The sequence below is a fragment of the Danaus plexippus genome, chromosome 2 (assembly GCF_018135715.1).
Source record: "Danaus plexippus chromosome 2, MEX_DaPlex, whole genome shotgun sequence".
Taxonomy (NCBI): Eukaryota; Metazoa; Arthropoda; class Insecta; order Lepidoptera; family Nymphalidae; genus Danaus; species Danaus plexippus.
Window position 1 is genome coordinate 8,971,465 of NC_083537.1, and position 22,117 is coordinate 8,993,581.

Consider the following 22,117-nt stretch of genomic DNA (forward strand, 5'->3'; position numbering starts at 1 on the left):
TAACTACCCTCGCTCGCAGAAAAAAAAACAAAACATTTAAAATATAGTTTATATTAAGATCAAGAAACAGTTTTATAAAACTAATGATTTGATATGGACATAACAGAGCGATTACACTTAGGAAATAAGACGATGACTTCAATCTGGGTTATATTCGTCCAAATCGGCATCGTGATCCTCCTTCTCGTCAGAGTCCTCTTCGTACTGTTCCTTGAACTGTTCCGAGTCCTCCTCCTGGCCGTAGTAGAAGCCATCATCGCTGCCATCTTTGTAATCATCATCCATCTCTTTAACGGTGCAGTGCACGTAACTCTGGCTGTCACTTATATCTCCTTCGGCTAAGACCTTCGCCTTGTACTTGGCGTACGCCGCTCCAAAACGTTTCACATCCTCCTTGAACAGATCTGGCTGTTCGTCATAAATTTGTGCCTCTTCCTCATCACTCGAAAGATCGTCTTCTGGCAGAACAAACATATAAAAATTTAATTTATAGTCCTTTTATTTTCTGAACATTATTCAATGAAATTAATTTATCTGTCATACATCAACATTTAAAATAAAAGATAGTGGAAAAATAAATGAAAGTGATAAAAATAATTTAGGGGTATTAAAATATAGTATAACACAAAACGCTAACGTATTACGCAGTACGTATCGCTTTGCCCGTACGGAAAGTTCTACAACTGAAGGATGTAGGCTCGCAGCGGCGCGGCGTGCACACCATAACTTCAAATCCGCACAGATCACTCTACCCATACAACAACTAAACCTACATCGTTTAATTCTTACTTACATACTCTTTAATCATACATTACGCAATATGAATGTGTAAAGACGTTTAATATGTCATTTGAGTCATGATTTGGTAAAATTGTTAAAAGTCATCTATCAAAACTAACATTTAAAATGTAAAAACTAACATTTTCGATCGGCCGCTGCTAGATGCTAGCGCCGCTTCCCAGCCAAAGCGGCCGTCTGCACAACTACTCGGTGCACATATTTCATACATATAATCTCAAGGACGATATACACATCTATTGTATGCAGGAAATACTTGCATGTGTGTGCGCGAAAACTATGCATGTGTTAGTGTCCGAGAGGCACTTACTTAACCCTGGTCGTTTAAAAGTTAAAACGTCATAGAAACTGAGTTTATTGTCAAATGAAAAGGGACTATTTAACTTGTCGGTATACCGTTCAAATATTTATTTCGTCATTTTGTTATTATTGTCTGTCTGAGCGCGAGTGAATAAGTTGTTATTAGCTAATAAGTGAATTTATCTCCAGATTATGTAAAATTATAGCTGTGAGCTCTGTACGGGTGATGTGTTTATAACGAAATAAATAACGAGTACATTTGCAATGTTGTCGTTTGATGATCAAATTAAAATAATTACAAAGGGAAGCTGTGTGAGCAGTTTAGATTTAAGTATGAAAAAAGGTAATGTTACTTGTTTTAATAAAAAAATATTATGATAGTTTTACTTAGCTAGCAGGTCGTGTACGCACAAATAAGTTATTTTATTTACCTTGTTTGTTGTTTTCAAATAGTAGTAATAATAATAATTTTTTGGATCTCCACTGGATATTCCGATTTAAATGACTTTAATAAAGCGGTGATGAACAGATCGTAATCGTTTTAAGGTGTTTCCGTGGCTCAGAGGTAGTTGATGGATTTATAAAATATATAGCTATTAGTTCTGATCGGACTGCTGTCACTTTATGCGCGATTATTATCAAATCCACAAGCTTTGTTTACGTTAAAACTACACAGTGTCCCCAATACCTATCTATTAATAATACGGTTTTCTACCACACTTATTTATCAGGGGAATACCCAAATTGTCAGCTTGTATTGACACAGCCAGTCTTGATAGCTGATGATGTTAGTGATGGACTGTTAAAAATTTTAAAAGTGCATCCCGTACATACAAAGGAGCACTGCATGCCTGATACCCATAGAGAGCTAATCCTAAATGTTATATTCCTCAAAACCTTTTTATAGTTTTATAACTTTAGAGAAAATGCTAAAAATGTCATTAACAATACATGCAAACATAAAGCAGGACAATTATAGACAAGTCGCTTTTAGATACATCATCATTCTAGCTCTCGGTGAACGATCTCAGCAGTATTGAAGTTCTTAGTCTCTAGTCGCGACCTTGTACATTCACAAATCCCTCTTTACATAGTTCAGTATAATATCGGCCATGACATTGGCGAACTCTATAAGGGAACGCCTCTAACCAAAAAGAAGAAGAAGAAGGAAACTAGTCGCTACTAGCGCCGCAGTCGACCAATGTGACTAACACCACTCGCTGCTTATTCGTCATACAAATATGCAGCATGTATATAGATAATATTTGTATGCGGTTATGAATCCTATCCAAGTGTTAGGGTTCGAAAGTCACTGCTTCTCGCAGCCCTCGATTACTAAGTATCGGCATAACGAAAATCTTTGCGTATATTACTTGCCTCTAAACACGAGGAAACTCTAGACACCATATGTCTGATGGTTCCTAACTAAGCCGATGAAATTTTCCTAATTATCTAACATTTTTGGCAGTCCCAACCTATGTCAATTCATAACGGACCGACTTCAACATGAATATGTATAAAAAATATCACGAAACATCTTTTTTTTTAATGTTTAAAGTTATCTATTAACAAAGAGTTCATCACAATCTATTATTCATATTTTAATATTATTACATTTTTAAATTTTATATGAGCAATGTATTCGCAGTTCTTACCTATATTACAGTTCTCCACAGCCTTTATCATGTCCCCCTCATCGATGCTGCTGGGATCCGAGTCAGGGTATTCATTCCTCCAGTCGTTCTCAGCGTTGGAATCTTCGCTGTCTTCATCAGACTCCACATTATCACAATCCCGATACGTACCAAATACGAGATCCGTTCTGTAATCCTCAATACTAAAATAAAAAAATATATATCAAGCAAGATATTATTTGAAAATAGAATAAGTGTAAAATAACTTTTTACAGTGTAAACGGTTTACTTAAATTAAACGAAAGTTACACTTGCAGCCTCAAAGAATCACCTTCATTTTAAACGTCATGACATCTCTATACTCTTTGTCATCTAGATATAAAACCTCATCCCAATTGGTCAAGTAGTTTATGAATACTAGGGTAGCACAACACATACACACAAAGAGAAACATTTGCTTATACATTTTAGAAAGTAGTCAGTACGAAAGAATATTTTTTGTTATTTCAAGGGCTTTCATTAATGAGCCTAAAAAAAATATGTAGTAAACTTCCTGGAAAAACGACTACAGTACAAACTCCTGTACCTCAGTCATGGATAGTATAACTAATTCTACTAATATAACAAATGAAGAAAACTATGAAAATTCTGTAATACCGTCACGAGAATGTGTAAATCTTTTGGATGAATGCCTGCTCTGACAGACCACCAAGAATTATTGATGAGGATTTCCTCGCCCCAGGTAACATGGCATTCAACACCCAGTAGAAGGTATAGCTTTTACAGAATATCCTATAAAATGTTTTGCTATTGTGCAGTAAACATTTCTTTATGTGCAATGCCATGGTGCAGTGGTCTATTCCATGACACTATGCAGGTGATGATACCTAAGACTTCACGAGTAATCATTTAAATAAAACTAATATATTCAGATTACTCTGCATTTTTTATTATACTAAACTACATAACCTATGTTTCGGTTACTTCGCAGTGATCATGCTCATGGGCGGATGAGATGAAAATGTCTGTCAGTTGCTCTTGTTATTCATGGTCATTAATTATGGTAAATGACAAATAAACGGTGAGAGTACATAGCTTAAAATAATAAAAACTGCATAGTATGTCCAAAAATATTATTTTTATTTACTATCCAGATGATTTCTGTGATGCTGAGGGTGATAATCTATAATATAATCTATATAACCTGATGTTATACTATCAACATAGGTTTATGAACGAAAATCTGAATACTCTTGATACTTAGTTATACAACACTAGCTTGGGGTAGGTCAGAGCTATAAATATAGTAAAATAGTAACATCAGATTTCAATACACAACTACTACTTCTTGATACAGGACAAATAATTTTTATATGTAAATTAAGTCATTAAACGACTTCTATTTTACCTGACAAGATTATCCAACATGGCTATATCAAAGTCCTCCTTGACCGGTGTATACAGATCGTAGGTATACTGTGCATCTTCTTTCCCATCTTTCTTTTCCAGATCAACTAGATCATAATTGTCAGAGTTGCACTGAGCGAGGCCACGGCTACAATTCACAATTTCATAACGACTCTCATTCGCAACATCTTTTCTTTCCTTACGGATCTTCTGAATGATATTGCTCACACTTGTTGAACGCTTTAATGGGATACTTTGCGGTACTATATTTTTTACATGCGTATTTTCCTAAAATCACAATACAAGCTTTCAATTCACCACATAAGTTTTAATTACAGTCTAACTAAATATTCCTACTAAGTAGGAAAAGAAATTCTTTCAATCTACATACAAGTTTTTTCTAAGTCATGAATCTTTAATACAGAACTACATTTCTTACAATTAACCTACAAAAAAATATCAATTAGTTCAAGTAGAAAAAAAGCATAGTAAGTTGTTAGTGAGAGTCTGGAAGAATATTGACCTGGTTTTCAACACTTCCTCTAAATACAAATAGTGAAGGGGATATTTCGTCCTTATCCGTTTTCATTCGCTTACAAACAAGTACTAAAGCATCTTGCGGGTTTTCATCAAGCCGGCGTTTTACACGCAAAATAGTAGACGTTGACATTTTATTTATTTACAATAATCAAACAACACTTTAACTTAAACACAAGATTAAATTAATTTATTTATTTGAGATATTCAGTAGACAGAAATGTATTCAAAACATAAAACTACTGATAGCAAACAATTGATTTTATGATCTGACAATTGACAGTAAGTAATCTGACATAGGTTCGGTATAACATATAAAATTAAAAGTTAAATGGGTACTGAATTTATCGCTTATAACATATATGTACATAATTATATATATTATAAGCGAAACATTACAACATATTTTTTTTTAAGAAAAAAAAATATTTAGTGTACAATTCCAACATAATTGTTAATATCTTAATTTTTATAAAAAAATATTTAAAAATTTCTATTATTAATTGAGTTATTTTGTGGTAACAGTTTATTATTTTCGTATATGAGCGAATAGAAATATTACCAGGAGAACCACGACATTGACGTTTTTCCAGTTCGTACTGACGTTTAGAATTCTGAATTGCGCGTCTTCAGTCTTAATAGCTTACAATTACAAGTGTGTGCGACTGTTTATTGAAATCAAATCGTAAATCTTTATCGGTTTATTTATTCACGGGTCATAATAGATAACAATAATTTTGTATAAAGATAAATAAACTTAAATAATTAAATATCATAATGGACAACTTAAAGCAGTTCACCATAATGGGTTCTGATGATAATTGGCGAACGCAGAATTTTCGACAGAATGTTGTGACCAAGATGTAAGTGACTTAAGTTTATTTGTAATCTTACATGAAAATTTAATTACATTGCAGTAACATTAAAATAAAAAAAATAAAAATTTATTTCCTTGACGAAAAATACATAATATTTTGTTACAATTTTACGTTTTTGAATTAACTGAAGTACTTATTCCGTTTAAACTTTGACATTGCATACTTTTTAAGGATATAAGATTGATATCATTTAAACCTTAATTATAGAGAGGAGGTTATTCAGAAGTCAGGTATGCAAGTTGCTCGCAATAGCAGTGAAATGGAAAATCACGTCTTCATGAAAGCGAAGACTAGAGAAGAATATTTAAATATGGTTGCAAAATTGATTTTACATGTGAGGGAGATGTGTAAGTATTGATAATAATTTAATTGTGTCAATCTTTTTATTTTATCCTTATTTATTTAGAACATTTCAATTTAAGCGCAACCAAAACAAAACCAAGGTCAAAACATGCAAGGGCCCAATCAAAATCAAGGAGGTCCAGCAAACCAAGCTCAAACTCAGCAGGGACAGCCTCAACAAGGTTCTTCAAACCAAGCAGGGATGGCCACTGACCCTATAAATGCCTTACAGAATATGACCTCACAGGGCTCGAGGAACCAAATGATGAACATGGGACCAGGTCAGATGCAACAAGGAGTTCTTGGACCAAATCCTGGAATGGGAGGGATGCAGACACAAATGGGACAACAAGGGCCCATTGTATCACAAGGCCCACAAGCTCAGACTGCTACAAATCTGCTCCAAACATTAAACCAGAGACCTCAATTAAATATGCAGCTGCAGAACAAATTAAGTGGGCCAATAGGCATGGCCCCCAACCAGGGACAGATGGGTAACAATATGGTCGGAGGTATGGGGATGGGTAATATGGGCAGTCAGTTGCAAAATCACTTAGCGGCTCCGGGAATGCAGGGGCAGATGATGCCCAACATGTCCATGTCGAACACCATGCAGGTCCCAATGTCGGGAGCGAGCACCATTGTAGGGCAAATGCAATGCAACCAGGTTGTGGGTGGCATTGGTGGTCAGATGACACAGAACACTATGCAGGGACAGATGCCTAATCAAATGGGTGAGTCACAGTTTTGTTGTCACATAATTTTTATTTATACTATAATTGCAGAAGTTTTTGAGGATGTTTGTTTCACTTTTATATGAAAACTACTCAGATTTTTGATGAAACTAAAGTTTAGACATTTGAATAAGGAATAGGCTGTAATTTAATTCAATGTTGTTAGCATGAGATTGCTGTATTATAGATGTGTTGTATTAAAGTCTCTGCCAGTCGTTACAAAGACTGAGCTTTAACACATTGTACAATAATTTTGCACCTTTCCCAGTTGGCAACATGGGCAACAATCAACTGGTGAACATCAATATGCTGCAAATGCATCGTAGTCAGGGTAAGGAGGTGGTGATGGGAGCTGGATACACCCAGCGTGCTCCACCACACAACCAGTTCCTAAGACAGAGCCCTTCGCCATCTGCGTCATCTCCGAACATGCCCGGGCCTAGTCCTGTGTCCATGGGTAAACTAATTATTTTTTATGGCAATACTATTATTACTTAATTTGTCTATATTAAAAAACTATTATCTGTTTGTAAAATTTATATATGAAATACAAATAGATGCACAATACATCCATACTAATATTATAAATGCGAAAGTAACTGTCTGTCTGTTACTCAATCACGCCTAAACTACTGAAACAATTTGCACGAAATTTGGTATGGAGATATTTTGATACCCGAGAAAGGACATAGGCTACTTTTTAGCCCGGAAAAATGACGCATTCCCATGGGAAAAATTACTTTTCTGGCCAAGGAAGGAAAAACAAAAAACATCGTATATAAAAATGTATTGCAGTAACCTATCTTCTTCTTAAAATGTATTAACCTAACCTATGACAATCACACTTAGTACGGCCTCATCCCATCTCATCGCAATTCAAACATGCGTGCAAAAAAGTACAGCTCAGGTTTTTTCATACTGCTATACAAAAAAACTATCCAATGCGGACCAAGTCGCGGGTAAAAGCTATATATAACTAATTCTGAAATTTACGCGGACGAAGTTGCGGGCAAAAACTAGTATGAAATAATGCTACTTTTTACCATGTTTGTTGCATCTGTCTGTTTGTGAAGGATAATCTCAGGAACGGTCAAAGCTATTTTGAAGGGATTTTCCCTGACAGATAGTCTCGATGTAATAAAGGGTGACTGGCTGCTTTTATTTTTGATATTTTATAAAAATAAATTAACTAATGTATATAACATGTTGGCAGGCGGGGGAGTCCTCAGCGGCGCATTATCTTCTCCCATGGGTTTGGGCGGGCTCGGCGCGTGCTCGGGCGGCTCGCCCAACCCCAGCGGCAACCACCACATGACGCACCACCCACCACAACAACGGTACTGAAATAAAACTATCAAACGCGACTTACACTTGGTTTGTATGTCCGTAGAACTTAGGTACTGAAAATTAATTGCTACTGATTTTTGTAAAGATATTTATATTTATATATAGGCAAAAATAAATACTGCACAGAACATTAGCCTTGAGAACGAAACATACCCACGTAAACCCGACGCTTGGTCCATGACAGCAACCGAGATCACGGACAGACGAGACGAGACGCACTCTCATGTAATAAAATAATGAAAAAGCGTAGTAACCGAAAAACTTAGTTTGATTTAAATGATTACACGCGAAAGTCGCAGGTGTCAATACATTTTACAAAACAAAGTCTCTCGCCGCATCTGTCTGTCTGTGTGTTCGCGATAAACGGAAAAACTACTGCACCGATTATCAAACAGTTATCACACCCGATAGCGTGATTCTCGAGGAAGGTTTTAGTATATAATTTGTTAAGTTTTTGTATTTACTTGTGTGTACATTAACGATATTTGTTGAACATGTCGGGAAAACGTGAGCCGTCTGAGAGCTTTTAACGAAAACGCTGCCTTAAGTCTTTGAGATATAACAAAATAATATATAGTGGAGTTGTGTATCTTATATAGATCTACAGAAAAGTCCGCGGTGGCATATGTCTGTACCTTAAGGATAACATACTATATCCATATTACAACTTTTAAAAATTGACATTCCTAAAGCGTTTATTGGAAAGCTATTTACATAAATACGGTTTTAAGTATTATCAACATAAATTACTTCGTTTCCAAGCCTACATCAGTATCTGTAAATTACTTTTTAAACGGTTTTTTAAATAATTTAAATCGGGCGTACCGTTTGAAAGTTATCATAATATAAGTTCACAAAATGAAATATTTTATTTTTATGTTTTCTGTTAAGAGCCCGTGCGTAGCCGGGGCTGGTTCCTAGTCATTAATAATTTTAAAATTTTACACAATTAGTTAGATACTATACATATTTATCCGCAAACGTTGTGGATTAACCAGCTGATATAATGTGTGACTGTCTGTATTAGCGTGAACATGGGCATGGCTGCCTCACCGTCTTCATCTCTGAACACGCCGGTGGGTGGTGGGGTGGCGTCTCCCGGGGGGGAGGAGGCGGCCTACAGGGAGAAGGTTCGCCAACTGTCCAAATACATAGAGCCGCTTAGACGGATGGTGCTCAGGATGGTCAGCGAGGGAGAGAGTAAGGCTATCCAGGCTATGTATACTACATACAGATACACAAACACACACAGACACACATGTAGTATTGTACTGTAGCTATTTTGCCAAATGCTGTCTTTTCATTGCTAAATACTGAGGTAATTGTAATACAATGATCCCAGCACTAATGATCTCATGTTTCCAGATGTGGAGAAGCTAACTAAGATGAAGAATCTATTGGACATATTATCAAACCCTAATAAACGCATGCCGTTGGAGACATTGATCAAGTGTGAGGTGGTGTTGGAGAAGCTGGACTTCAAACGGAGTGAGGGTGTCGGACTAGGGCTGCCGTCTGCCGGAAAGGTTAGATACATATATATTTGGTAGTAACAAGTAAAAATACCGACACAGAATAACAGTTTCCTTGACTTTATACCTTCCATTAACCTGAGTATAAAATGCTATCTAATAATCACAATTAATTGTGTAATTTTATCCTGGTACCCAGGAGCAGATCTTCAACCCCCTACTGGAGGTAGTGAACAACTGTCTCCAGTCTCCGCTGGCCAACCATACCCTCAAGAGGACATTCGGTTCAACTCTCGATGCCCTCAATGGACCGGAGATCAAGTAATATTGATTATATTAATTTTAAAATTTTTATTTGCCGCCTGAACTTTATAGTTGGTTTGGCTTTATTTGTTAGAAAAATTCTTCCTAATATAAGTTTGATACAATGCAATCAATATTTTACTGTGTCAAAGGAATCTTCCACCGCCGCCTCCGAAAATAGCGAAAGTGGAGGAACCCACCATGGAAATACCAGACGTCCTGCAAGGAGAGATCGCGAGGTTGGACTCCAGGTTTAAGGTGAGGCGTTTATGGTATTGGAGACTTATTACTGACATTGTTAGTATTTTTGAACTCAACTAAAATAGTTTCTCTTTTTGTCTGTGGCGCCACTGTTGTCTCTCCTTTCTGTCTATAATTAAAATACGTTTAATTATCTAATTATAAGGAATATATCTATGTTACTTCAAATATAACTAATTAACGTTGGATATCCTAAAAGGCATGAACTATTCATGGTGTTCAGGTGTCCTTGGAGACGATGCAGCTGTCAGGTGGTGAGGGCGCCATCTCTTTGATCGCTCAGTTGGACGACGTGCGCCTGCCGTGTGTGCCGGCTGTCCACGTGACCGTGCCCCGGGACTATCCGGCCGCCTCGCCAGCCCGCCTCCGACCGAAGACCACCAAGAGGAACAACGAGGACTGCTTCCTGGCCAGGGTCGAGAAAGCTATGGACGCGAGATGTGCCAGGTTGACACTATACTGAAACGAGCACACACACATTCAGTTACAACCATATTTTTCACATTTACTTTCTGTATTACAATAATCTACATAAATGCCGTCACAAGTGGCGCCATCTTTTCCATATTAATTATAATCCTTAGAATTATTTTTATGACTGATTATAATTAACAATAATACTGAACCATTGTAGTTTTGTAATGGCAACATTTAAGTATCACCATGTATTTGAAAGCTAGAAACACTGGCTTCAGACATTTTGTAAGACGTAGCTGGGAGTAACGCTGAACATCGAAAATCAAGTCTGAAACCTTTACCTTTATTAAACCTTAAACCTTAACCTGTACCTTAACTCCAAACGTCAGGTAAAATATGTAACACTAAAATATAGAAAGTAAATTCAATAGAAATAATTCTATTTAAACACTATGATTAATAACAGCACATTTCTTATTCATAAATCATCTCATTCAAATTTATATACACCTGTGAGCTGGAATGTCAAAGTTAGAAAAGTGACTGTTTTTATAAATCAATTCTATGTTCTGTATACATTTCTGTTTAAAACACAACTAATATGTATCAATCTTCCAGATTACCGAAAAGTTGTTCGGTGGGCCAGTTACTGGACGCGTGGGAGATGAGTGTGAGACAAGCCTGTGCTCCGAACCCCCAGGCTTACAACGCTGTACCAGCCCTAGGACTGTAAGATGTTTGTTCAAGAAATGCTCACGGTGTTCGAAGCCATAAATCTCCAGTTAGAAGAGACGAGTGAGCGGTGATGGTTTTATTTGTTACAAAAATTTAATAATTTACAAGTTAAGTGGACTGTATTAACACACACCCACATGATTATGCATGGAACCAATATTGCCCGCTAACAGGGCGAGCCAATCAGCTATTGGCTATACTCATCTTAGGCACATGGGACATGAAATACTCAGTTGTTTAGTGCAGATCTGTTGAATGCGTTATTTCTCTGTGAGCCCGTTTTTTATTGTTTCAATATTTAATTGCCTTCTGTTCTAAGTTAATCATTAATTTCTCAGTTCCCATTGCTGTGTGATTTACAGTCCAATCCCAATGAACGATATAGGTTGTATAGATTTTTAAATTAACCAAATGTTAATTCAATAGTTAATTCAATAATAATATCTGTATAACATTATACATGAAGCGCAATGTGTACTTGTGTATGTGAACCCCAAATTGAGGTGCACATTGAGCGACAGCAAACAATTTCAAGCATCAAAATTATAAGAAAATTGTTTTGCAGATTGTGATATTTATCTGTGATAAGTTTATGAGAGACAACAACATTGGCTCCATCGAGCTAGGAATAGGGATAGTGTTAGGGCGACTTCACATCCGGTTGAATGTACATGTGAAGTGACCCTTACATGCGTTATGAATCTTGAACAGAGAATATAATCATGAATAATTTGTTTACGAAGACGCTACTAAAATATAGTTCGATTTAATTTTTTTACATATATATTGTTTTAGATATATCAGAGAATAGAGAATAAAATTTTTAATATATACCTAATTATTACTTGACAGGTAACCTATTAGGATATTTAGTTTTAAGTTTAATTCCTTACAACTAAGTCGGTTTGTACATCAACGGTTTAATTTAACAGACAAAGTGGTTAATGAGTTAATATAGTTTTGTTATATCGTAGCAGTGAAATAAATAATTTATGCATAAGATAGTTTTAAGAGGCTACGTATGTTGAATAATAGTGCACATATCGAGAGCTGAACTAATATAATTTAACTGACATTACGTCCGGGAACCTGTTACGATAAGAACGAATAATGTAAGCTGTTTGAAATAAAATTATTTTATTATACAATACATTTTACACTTAATAATGAAAACAAATTTTGTTAAATAATGTTTTGGTACTGACATGAAGCGACAGTCTGTCTTATACTGTTATATGAAAATGACCGCAGATATTTAATAAATATAGTATTTAATTATTTTTTTTTATTTACAAACCTCGTAACATTATATGATAGTAATTCGTATTTAAAATGATCATAAACATAAGATAGAGTTCAGTGTTGTCATCACCAAAAAGGTAAGTAGAACGTTACATAGACTATATGAAGAAAATATTTATCGGGAAATTATAATGATATTGGAAAGACAGAAGCGTCCGGAAATGAAATCACCCAATTTGGGAAAACTGTTTATTTATATGAGTGTAGTTAGAATTTATATAAATAGAGCCCTTGAAGTTTATCTTAACACTATTTACCCCGATTTTGGGGTAAATAAACGCGTATGTTTTCATAGTCTGGTTCATACATGTTCAGAGCGACACGTGGTATGTGTGTGGTGTGTCGTTGGTAGTGCGGGTGGTACATGGCGCGTGGCGGGACGTCCCTCCGCAGCAGGACCAGTGTCTCGTCCCCGGCCAGCCCGCGTGACCGTGACCGCAGCCTGCGGAATACGAATAGGAAATACTTCACAGCTCGGACATAAGACCCACCTGCCCAGATATCGGTAACAGTGGTTCAGTTGTTAAGAATATAAGACTTCGTTACTTTTCCATCAACATCCAAAGAAAAGACAGAAAACTATGGATTTTTCCATAAATTATTTAGAAGTCCCAAAAGGATAGTAAAGTATAGTTGCTTCACCTTTATAACCTCCGCCCATAGAGGATCCACAGCCGCAGGTGGCATCCCGGCGACCTCCCGACGAACAGAACGAACAGCAATGGAACTGTCCCGAGTGGGACTTGGACAGGCGAGCTGAACACGAGAACGGACTACCCTGGGGAGGGAGGGGGGAGAACTATATCAATCGGTTTTATATTTAGACAGACGAAACCTCTCAGCATTTCATGGATTCACCGTTTTGTTCGCATAAGTCAGTTAGGATGCTCCATGTAGGTACCAACACTGATAGGTCTTATGCCTAGTTCTTTGTTGGGTACATTATTTTTGGATGGTGATCGATAATTTTAACGGATGGTATTCGATATATCGATTATATCGATTGGCCACTACTGGCAGTATTGACATGGGACGTTCAAACTTAATGACCTTTATGGGCTGGTTGTCGACTGTGACAGCCAGCAGGTAGTGTCCAGGTGTTCGAGGTGCTACATGCAGGGCGTATGAACCATCGACACGCGGCCTCACGCGAGCCGCGGCGGGCCGAGACGAACTGTCCCGACGACGGAAATATCCACAAACCTGGAGATCAACTTAGATTAGACACATACGGAATTCTATACTATATGATTTAGCTTCATTATATATAGAGACATCTTGCCCAAAGATGCATTGAGTTTTCTATTGAATCATCAAAAATATTGATTCCTGCCGAGGCGAGATAACTTAAGTAATTTTTTCCTGGTGTAATTGGGGTCGTTGGTATGGAAAGCATATTTCATGTCCCGCACTGACCGTCTCGCCACCGCACCAGATACGATCTCCGTTGCTGTCACGTAACTCTAATATAGCTGTGTGCTGGCAGTCCACTCGGAGATCTTGTAGACCTGACCGGATGACAATCCATAGTAGGTGAGGTGGTATGTAATAGCAACAGCGATAATGCGATTCAAGGATCTGATTATTCATAGTGAAGTGCTTAACAAAGCTCACCGTCAGTATCAAGCACACATTGCTGTGGGTCTGGTCCCATGGTGTACAACTTGCCGACGAGTGAGGGGTTGTGAGCAGCCGGCGCGTTGGGGGCGAACCGGAGCTCGCACCGCGCCGCCTCGCACAGAGGCTGCAGCTCCGTGAGGTTCTGGAGACGTTTCAGCACCGGCCCGCTGAGGGACAGGATCTCGTCTTCCTTACCCTCACTTAATAGCTGGCCATGCAATATTATAAGTCGTCAATTTCCATCCAACAAAGTTCACCAAACACTTGTATAAAATACGGAAATCCAGTGAGGGTTTTAATCATGAATCCATACACCTTCATTCATCTTCAGTGATAATAGTTTATAGGAACATCAATTATAATTTAATTGATAATATCAACTATAACAATATACTGTTATTAGACTTCCTCTTCGTTCTTTCTCTTACCTCCTCTGCGAACTTGACAGCCTCCCTGGCATGTTCAGCTCTCTGCTCCAACTGTAGCAGCTGTCTCGTGGCTCTGGCTCTGTACCGAGCGCGCGCCCTCACCGCCCCCGCACACAGCGCCCTCGCGTGTGTCTCTAACGATCTGCGATACTCCTCCGACCACAAGCGGATCTCGGACTCCACGCGGGAAGCTTGCTCCTACACATAAAAATAATTTATAATATTCGTACTGATACTAGTGACCTGCTTGTGTAAACACCGGTCAATACAGTTGTCGTCAATGTGGTGTGATTAATTTTTGGGCCAGATTGGTCGTGACCTACAATATATACCTACATATCCTCGAATATCTCGTCTGCATTAAGGTGAATGATGAGGAATAAAGAACATTATTTTGGTTTTGAAGTCGAGTAACAATTTCGTTGGTGATGGCATTTTCTGAGTCCTGTCTACATGAAGATTATGTTTCGTGAATAAGGTTGACTATAGTATAAATTATGACTGAGCTCTACTATATATAATTCCGTAGTTAATTACTGCTATCACTCAAGCATTGTTAATTGAGACACCACAATATATATAACCATCACCCACAGATATGTAACGAGAGGTGAGTTTCATCCACACTTATCACTCACATCAATATCCCTGGCGTGTACGTCCAGTATTCTGTTAGCTCGTTGTACGTGGTCTGGTACAAGTCCAGCCCTCTGCATGGCGTCCCTGAGGGCAGCCACCTTCCCTGCCGCAGCCCTGCCGGCGCCCTCCAGAGCGTGTCCCCCGTGGGAGATCAGACTGCAATCGCGACAAATCACCTAGGAAGAGACGAAACCTCTCAGCATTACATGGATTCATCGTGAGGCCGCCGGGTTTATCGTGTTGCAAGGAGAGGAGCTTCAACAGTGCCTGGGACTTGCAACCCAGGTGTATGTTTAAGAGGCCCCTATCTAACGCGCTTTAAATGCTCACCTCCACCGTCCGAGCTCCTCTGTCTACCTAACCAAATTTGAAACGAACCTACTAGGGATGCCTTTGACGCACGTACCAAGAATGGACTGGTATTAGTTCTGGACATGTCCAAGTCTTTTACACTATTCGCAAATATCCTCTGGGACTTCCTTAATAAATTCCTTTCATAAAGAAATAAAAGTTCTACTAAACAATTCTTTCACTGCCGCCAAACTCATATTTAGGTGTTAAATCACTGGATACTTTTATTCATCGAAAAACCGTAATGGATTCTGTTATTAAAAAAAAAAAATTGCCAAACAAAGTATATATACAAAATTACCCAACTACTTTACCTGCTGGCAAGTAGCGCAGTAAACGGTCAGCTCGACTTTCGGATGTTGTCCGCAGAACCTTAGGAATGGTGCCAGGGGTTCCAGAAGATGTGTCGCGTTTCCCTTTTTCAGGGTGTGGGAATCCCCGCACGATGTACACACGCTTACAAGACATTGGCTGCAGCGACTCTCTGCCTGACGATCCATTTTAACATGAGTTAATGTATCAGAATATATTTTTATACCATATTTGAATTTCGGACTTCGTGCTGGAATCATATTTTATGGAACCTACAATACACATAATACATATATAGCAAGCTGGTAAGTTATAATTATTGTATTTTTAATGAGAACATCTGCGCGGCTATTATTCAGATTACTTTGGTAATAGACAGCGTAAATTCCAGTGAAAATGTACCTGTCAGATTCTCTGAAGGGTAGAAATGTTTATATAGATGTAGCGTTACGTTGTAAATGAGGTTTTTCTTAAATCATTTGTTTCGGCGGCCGACGCGATGCGCGCGAGTCGCGAACACGTGTGGAACTTTATTTTCATCTCGGTTAGCTATTTATATTTTATATCGATTATTCCCTTTACAGACTATTTTTTCCGTAATGTCAAAACGTTATGATAGTGTTTTGTTTGTTCTTTCAAATAATCTTTTTAAAATACGTTGAGGTAGGTACGTGATCACCCAGCTCAATTACGTTTTAAGCTGAGGGACGTAACCTTGGGAACAATATGTCCCTGGGTTTCCGAAACTTAAATTTAATTATGGTGAAGTTTCCGATGCTCCCCAATATAATTTAATTGAGAACATTATAAAATAAGCCAAAACAACAGCTGATAGCTATACAAAGTAATAAAAAATACGTGTATGTATATATATATATACGTATATAAATGATGAAGAGTGTATGTTCGTGTAAGGAATCTTTAAACCTGTAATTTGTTGTGACCACAAATAACGTCTTGTCAGCTAGAGAATGTTATACCTTATTATCAGCACAGCAGAGGTCACAGAGGACAGCGCTGTCGCCATCTCTGCTCGTCATCCTCCGCAGCAGCACGTAGTTCAGCGGCAGTGCTGACACTCCACCGAGAGGCAGTTGAGTTTCTGAACCGCATAGTGGACACACCACGAAATGATAGCTCTTGCCGGATACCTAAAGATGTTTTGGTAAAATAAGTCGATTCATAAATATTGATGTTGTTACATAATTTTTTTTAAATTTCGAGAAATTTATTTCTTGCAGATTTCTTCATTAATTTAATAAATGTTTTTTAATTACCTCTTCCGGTACTTAGACCGTGAATATCAGACAAGTCGGAAATTAATAAATTAATAATAAACGATTGTAAATAAAAATTACTGAAAGGAAATATACTCGTATAACTTTGCAAAGATATTATAAAAGAAATATAGCTTTAACTCTGCGAAAACACAAGTTAATATAGCGATAGTCGATACTTGATTAAAGTAAGTAGAATAATATAATGGGATACAATATAATATGTTTTATTGTACACAAGCCAAAGTCACACAAATAGAGAATATCGCAGAAAAAGATAATGAAGTACAAAAGGCGGACTTAACCATCAAAGCGATTTCTTTCAAGATAACTTTTTGGCTATTTACGTGATATAAAATATGGAAGCGGGTTTAGTTGTATTGAAAACTAAAACATTGAATATGAATATAAACAAGTATGAACCTTCCTAGAAACGATCCCATATTTAATTTTCTCCAGACTACTTTCAGAGACGGAATGTCTCAGGGTCTCGTAGCCTGAGCCGCCAGAGCCTCCAGCTGATGCACTGCCAAAACCAACGTCATGTTCCGGACATCCTAGGACAAAATAACGTTTAGGAACTTCTAAATTTATATATAGAAAGTGGACATCTTGAACGCCAGTGACTAATTTTCTATTCTGTACCTAGTAAGGCGACAGTTACTAATTCTATAATCATTTGTTTTCTTTAATAGTGTTTGTAGACATTATCAATATTACAGATGTAGAATAACAATTTTGACTATTATTTTATCATAATTATGGTATTTCCATCAAATTCAAATAATATAATCTTATTTTGCAAACTTGCTAATAAAGTCCGACTTTGAATATTATATCCGTTAGCGGAAAGACCAAGTGTTTCTTTCATTACATCCGCTACTGAGTACGGAGACTCTTTAAATAAGTCGACCTCCGGCTAGCTGAATCATGGCACATTGATATTACTTTTGAAACATTTAAATCGTAAATCAATCCACAATATATGTAATATATTTATAAGTAATAGTTAAGTTTTAGTTGAACCTAGCTTAAACGATAGTTAAAGTTGTAAAGTAAAATATAACAGTAATCTTAGTCCCGAAGTGTTACAAATAACAATATTCTTTCCACGAACAAACATGAACTTCATTATAAGATGGTCTGCTTTAACTCACATTGTTATTGTTATACTTTTGATCTGTTGATTAATTTTAACATCTCGTGCTTCATCAAAGTTGAATAACTTCGTTTATCACATAAACGAAATTGAATGATTCGTATTTAGTCTGTAAAAACTAATGCACATTGGCTGTATAATGTAATTTTAGAAATGTTAATTTTCTAGTTGTCATTCATAAAATTTTAATATTTAAGTCAGAGAAGAAAAAAAAGTGTAATTTGCTTTGTAATCGATAATTTCGTTTGATTTTCTTATGTTTGTTAATCATGTTTTCATACGCCATTGATGTGTCGATGTTCTAATGTGTTCTAATAATAAAACCGCCACCCGGCGCGCCGCGATTCAAACAAACTGTCAGTCGTTCTGTTTACCTACATTGTTTTTTTTTTATATTTTTAACTGACCTGTACTATTTACTAATGATAACTTATTATTTTTTGTTTAACTAATTACGTCACCAAACAAAATCTTATTTATTTTATACAACAGAAAAAATAAAAACATGAACGAAAAATGGCGGGCTTAGCTAAAGTGACAATTTAAATATTTTAATTGAATTTATTTTTAATTATATATAATGAAATATTTAGGCTTCTTTAAATAAAGCATCGGAAATCCGTTGTATGTGAAGTGAAACGAGGGTTACAAATTAAATAATCCGTTTAGAGAAGCGGGCCGCAGCCTTGGTGATGTGAGGTTTCTTTATTCCTTCTGCTTGATTTTCTATAATTGATATTAGCTAAAGCACACGGCCAATAACGGTTGATTGTCATTAGTTCTACAAGAATGATCTATTTATGCTGGGGTACAAGGAGGTACCTACTTACTTTAGTGACGTTTTTATTTTTAAGCAGCCAGTGTGTCGAATGTGTCAAAAAAATCCTTTTATTTCTGATTATGAATCATCACTATTACTCTACTCAACATTATGGATAATATCAATGTTTTTGCTATTCTACTTTTTTTTATTCTCAAAACTTATTTTTATCATACAAGTTTAATAACCTTAAAATTTTGTTTTTTTATTCGTGTAAGTCCTAGTTTCTGAACGTTTTATAGTTTGAGAGTTCTTGTACAACTCTAAAGTATACTTAAAAATAATGTGCCCTAGAATTTAAGAACTTAAAAAAGTAACAGAAAAGCGTAGTTAATGCCTATTTTTATGTATCTACTAATGTGGGTCAACGATTAACAAAAAACTTAAATCTTAAACACTAAAAAAAAAAAAAAATTTCCATATAAATGCATATATTTTTCAAAACGACTATAGATAAAAGTAAATTAATCTAGTATTATTTTTTTATGAATTTTGACACTTTGACACAGATTATACAAATTGAGTACTTCTTCGGACATTAAATAGTATTATTAACAATATATTTATTTCCTATTTTCCGGTGACTTTTTAACCTATATATGAAATGTACGCTTCCAGATTTATTAATTTCAGGAGTTATTTCAATTTATTTAATTCAAAATTGGGGCGACATGTTAGAGTTTATGAAAACAAAGATCTCGTCTATAAGTGATGACTATAAAAAAAGGTTTATAGTAATAAAACATCCATGAAACTATAGCATCTGGCGACTGGCGGCCCGCGGTATGAAAAATATCGTTAAGTGGCTGTTAATAGCTCGATAACGAATGGCTTGCCTTTTATGTGAACTTAGATGACTGGATGGGTTGCTTGGATTTATTTTCTAATTACTTTACCTGATTTTTTATAGCGTAATATTGTTTCGAAATTACAGTTTTATATATATATGGAAATTCTATAAAATACGTCTTTATTAACATTCAACTTTCTTGTCCTGAATTTTGACTTTTTAAACCTTTTCTACAAGGTCAACGATGCCTCTGTAATGAGCTTTGCCAGGGCTATGTTTAACAAGCCACTAGACGGAAGGACGCCCGACATCAGACCAGAACTATTATTTTATACTCTACAATATATTTTTAAAAGTTAATTTGTCTTTCATCTCTTTGTAATACGTACTCATATTGGGTCCTTGGTAGATATTTAAATTAATTCGTGACATAAAAAGGCAACAATTTAAAGAATTTTGGTACACGTTCCTGGAGAATATATAGATTAACAACGATTTTTGTTATTAAAACCTTTGATAATATATTTTCTAATAGAATTTAATGACTATGAGTAAAGACTGGATTACAACTTATTTTTGCGTTTCGCGGAAAACCACCTTTTTCCCAATTAAGTCATGATGTCCTTATTCAAAATCTAGATTTAATATAACATAAACATTTAAATTCTTTTTTTTTTAATTAAAATTTTAAGAAACGCTACAGAATGTTTCAAAGTAATATTTCAAACTTTCGTTATTCTTCAATAAATTAAAAGTGCTAATGTTTTGTCAGACATGTTTGTTATTTTAAAGTTATAAAATATTGTGTCCTGAAGTTTCGTCGTTGAAATATAAGTAGTTACTTTATTTAAGTGGCTGTAGTCCGTAACCATAAAATCTTACCTTCGTTATCCTCCCATACATCATCCCCCTCACAGTGTAGCCCCAAGAGACAGTCGGTACAGAAACTATGAAGACACGCGAGTAGTCTGGGTTCCACCAGCTCGCTCTTGCATATACCACACTCCCATTCCTTCAGTTTTGCCTTCCTCTTCTCCTCGTACGCAGAAGTTCTTGGCGCGATAGCATTCTGACTAGATGGCCGAGACAGTTTGGACTTGGAGTTACTTTTCAAAGGACTATTCCCAGCGCTGATCGACGATGGCTCCAGGGATTTCCTTCTCTCCCTCTTCTTCCTGGAGAAGCTTCCGAAAATATATAAAATACGGTCTACTTCCATCATCTATTTTCTGATTCTACTTTCTATATCATGCATACTAGTTATTTTTGTGCAATATGGCAATCAAATATGAACTGGCAATTTATGATTATCAACGAGAGAACGCGCGCGAGTTTTTAAAAATAAACGTGCTGTCGTAACGGATGCGTAAGGTCGACTGACTCACAACAGATCACTGTTACGTGTTTAATTGTTTTCAGAGATTTATCTATTAATATTAAAACATACAATTTTAGACTGTCATTATAAAAATAACGGCATGTTTTAAGTTGAAAGTATAATAAACATGACACCTCATAGACGATGTGATCAATTATTGAACTTTGTTTAAATTATTATGAGTTCTATTTGTATCTCTCAAACTAGTTTAGGTAACGTGGGGTGACGCTACTTAGATTTGTTTCCGGTGTCACCCCTAAATTTTTCTTAACTATAATAATACTTTATTTTATCCTAGAAAAGAATAATGATTACACTCATATTATTTCATAGAATATATAATATTAGAAAACCTCTCACAAAAAATATTTTTTATTTTTAAACAAAAATATATGTATAAAAAAAACAAATAACTGAATTACGTTGTGCAAAAAAGTGGATATAACATAGGTACTTATAATTAATAATGATGTAAAGAACTTATATTAAATAAAAAATACACTAAAATAAAAATAGAAAATAAATCTATAAAATTATTTTGCATTTACCAAAGAAAAGACATCCTAATAAAAGTAGAATTCAATAAAGTTTTCAACGGTTACACAAAGCTTTGACGCATGTTTTGGCGCGAAATATTATGTCACTGCAGTTGCAATAACATTTTCTATTAGCGGTTTTCGCGTCCAAACGGCTTGAAAACACGACTAGTACTAAAGTTATTAGAGCTCGCAATGAACTATCACCTTGAAAATGTTTCATTCAACGAGCGAATTACGTTCACGTAAGTACATTAATAGCTGTAATAATTATTAATAACACACATTATTAAAAACATATACGCTACAAAATATTTTGATTACAAAATTATTTGATTAA

The 22,117-nt window shown here is 36.0% G+C and overlaps 3 protein-coding genes across 3 annotated transcripts; 1 reads left to right on the plus strand and 2 right to left on the minus strand.

The window, feature by feature from the left end:
* Positions 1 to 35: 35 nt before the first annotated feature.
* Positions 36 to 4,952, minus strand: LOC133318843 (probable RNA polymerase II nuclear localization protein SLC7A6OS). Its single transcript, XM_061521178.1, has 4 exons — positions 4,663 to 4,952; positions 4,141 to 4,427; positions 2,754 to 2,935; positions 36 to 458 (listed from the first exon to the last, which is right to left on the minus strand). The coding sequence occupies exons 1-4, from the start codon at positions 4,807 to 4,809 to the stop codon at positions 139 to 141; spliced, it is 936 nt and encodes a 311-aa protein (XP_061377162.1). The 5' UTR covers positions 4,810 to 4,952; the 3' UTR covers positions 36 to 138.
* A 359-nt stretch (positions 4,953 to 5,311) lies between these two features.
* Positions 5,312 to 12,306, plus strand: LOC116779420 (mediator of RNA polymerase II transcription subunit 15-like). The gene is made up of 11 exons (XM_061521153.1): positions 5,312 to 5,539; positions 5,762 to 5,901; positions 5,977 to 6,630; positions 6,899 to 7,087; positions 7,844 to 7,967; positions 9,005 to 9,177; positions 9,343 to 9,503; positions 9,649 to 9,770; positions 9,905 to 10,010; positions 10,237 to 10,460; positions 11,049 to 12,306. The coding sequence occupies exons 1-11, from the start codon at positions 5,454 to 5,456 to the stop codon at positions 11,161 to 11,163; spliced, it is 2,094 nt and encodes a 697-aa protein (XP_061377137.1). The 5' UTR covers positions 5,312 to 5,453; the 3' UTR covers positions 11,164 to 12,306.
* Positions 12,307 to 12,409: 103 nt separating this feature from the next.
* On the minus strand, positions 12,410 to 21,354 carry LOC133318706 (E3 ubiquitin-protein ligase TRIM45-like). The gene is made up of 11 exons (XM_061521158.1): positions 20,746 to 21,354; positions 17,518 to 17,651; positions 16,798 to 16,968; positions 15,820 to 15,993; positions 15,154 to 15,330; positions 14,516 to 14,713; positions 14,082 to 14,295; positions 13,884 to 13,975; positions 13,518 to 13,670; positions 13,110 to 13,245; positions 12,410 to 12,909 (listed from the first exon to the last, which is right to left on the minus strand). The coding sequence occupies exons 1-11, from the start codon at positions 21,083 to 21,085 to the stop codon at positions 12,779 to 12,781; spliced, it is 1,920 nt and encodes a 639-aa protein (XP_061377142.1). The 5' UTR covers positions 21,086 to 21,354; the 3' UTR covers positions 12,410 to 12,778.
* Positions 21,355 to 22,117: the final 763 nt, after the last annotated feature.

What these genes read in the sequence shown, in the direction of transcription:
- LOC133318843 (XM_061521178.1), bottom strand. Translation starts at nt 4,809, where the DNA reads ATGTCAACGTCTACTATTTTGCGTGTAAAACGCCGGCTTGATGAAAAC. An exon ending in GAGGAAGTGTTGAAAACCAG is followed by an intron (nt 4,428 to 4,662) that starts GTCAATATTCTT and finishes TTGTGATTTTAG; the next exon opens with GAAAATACGCATGTAAAAAA. An exon ending in ATGTTGGATAATCTTGTCAG is followed by an intron (nt 2,936 to 4,140) that starts GTAAAATAGAAG and finishes TTTTTATTTTAG; the next exon opens with TATTGAGGATTACAGAACGG.
- LOC116779420 (XM_061521153.1), top strand. Translation starts at nt 5,454, where the DNA reads ATGGACAACTTAAAGCAGTTCACCATAATGGGTTCTGATGATAATTGG. An exon ending in ACAGATGCCTAATCAAATGG is followed by an intron (nt 6,631 to 6,898) that starts GTGAGTCACAGT and finishes CACCTTTCCCAG; the next exon opens with TTGGCAACATGGGCAACAAT. An exon ending in GATGGTCAGCGAGGGAGAGA is followed by an intron (nt 9,178 to 9,342) that starts GTAAGGCTATCC and finishes TCATGTTTCCAG; the next exon opens with ATGTGGAGAAGCTAACTAAG.
- LOC133318706 (XM_061521158.1), bottom strand. Translation starts at nt 21,085, where the DNA reads ATGATGGAAGTAGACCGTATTTTATATATTTTCGGAAGCTTCTCCAGG. An exon ending in ATGGGATCGTTTCTAGGAAG is followed by an intron (nt 16,969 to 17,517) that starts GTTCATACTTGT and finishes AAACATCTTTAG; the next exon opens with GTATCCGGCAAGAGCTATCA. An exon ending in TCGACAACCAGCCCATAAAG is followed by an intron (nt 13,246 to 13,517) that starts GTCATTAAGTTT and finishes CTCCCTCCCCAG; the next exon opens with GGTAGTCCGTTCTCGTGTTC.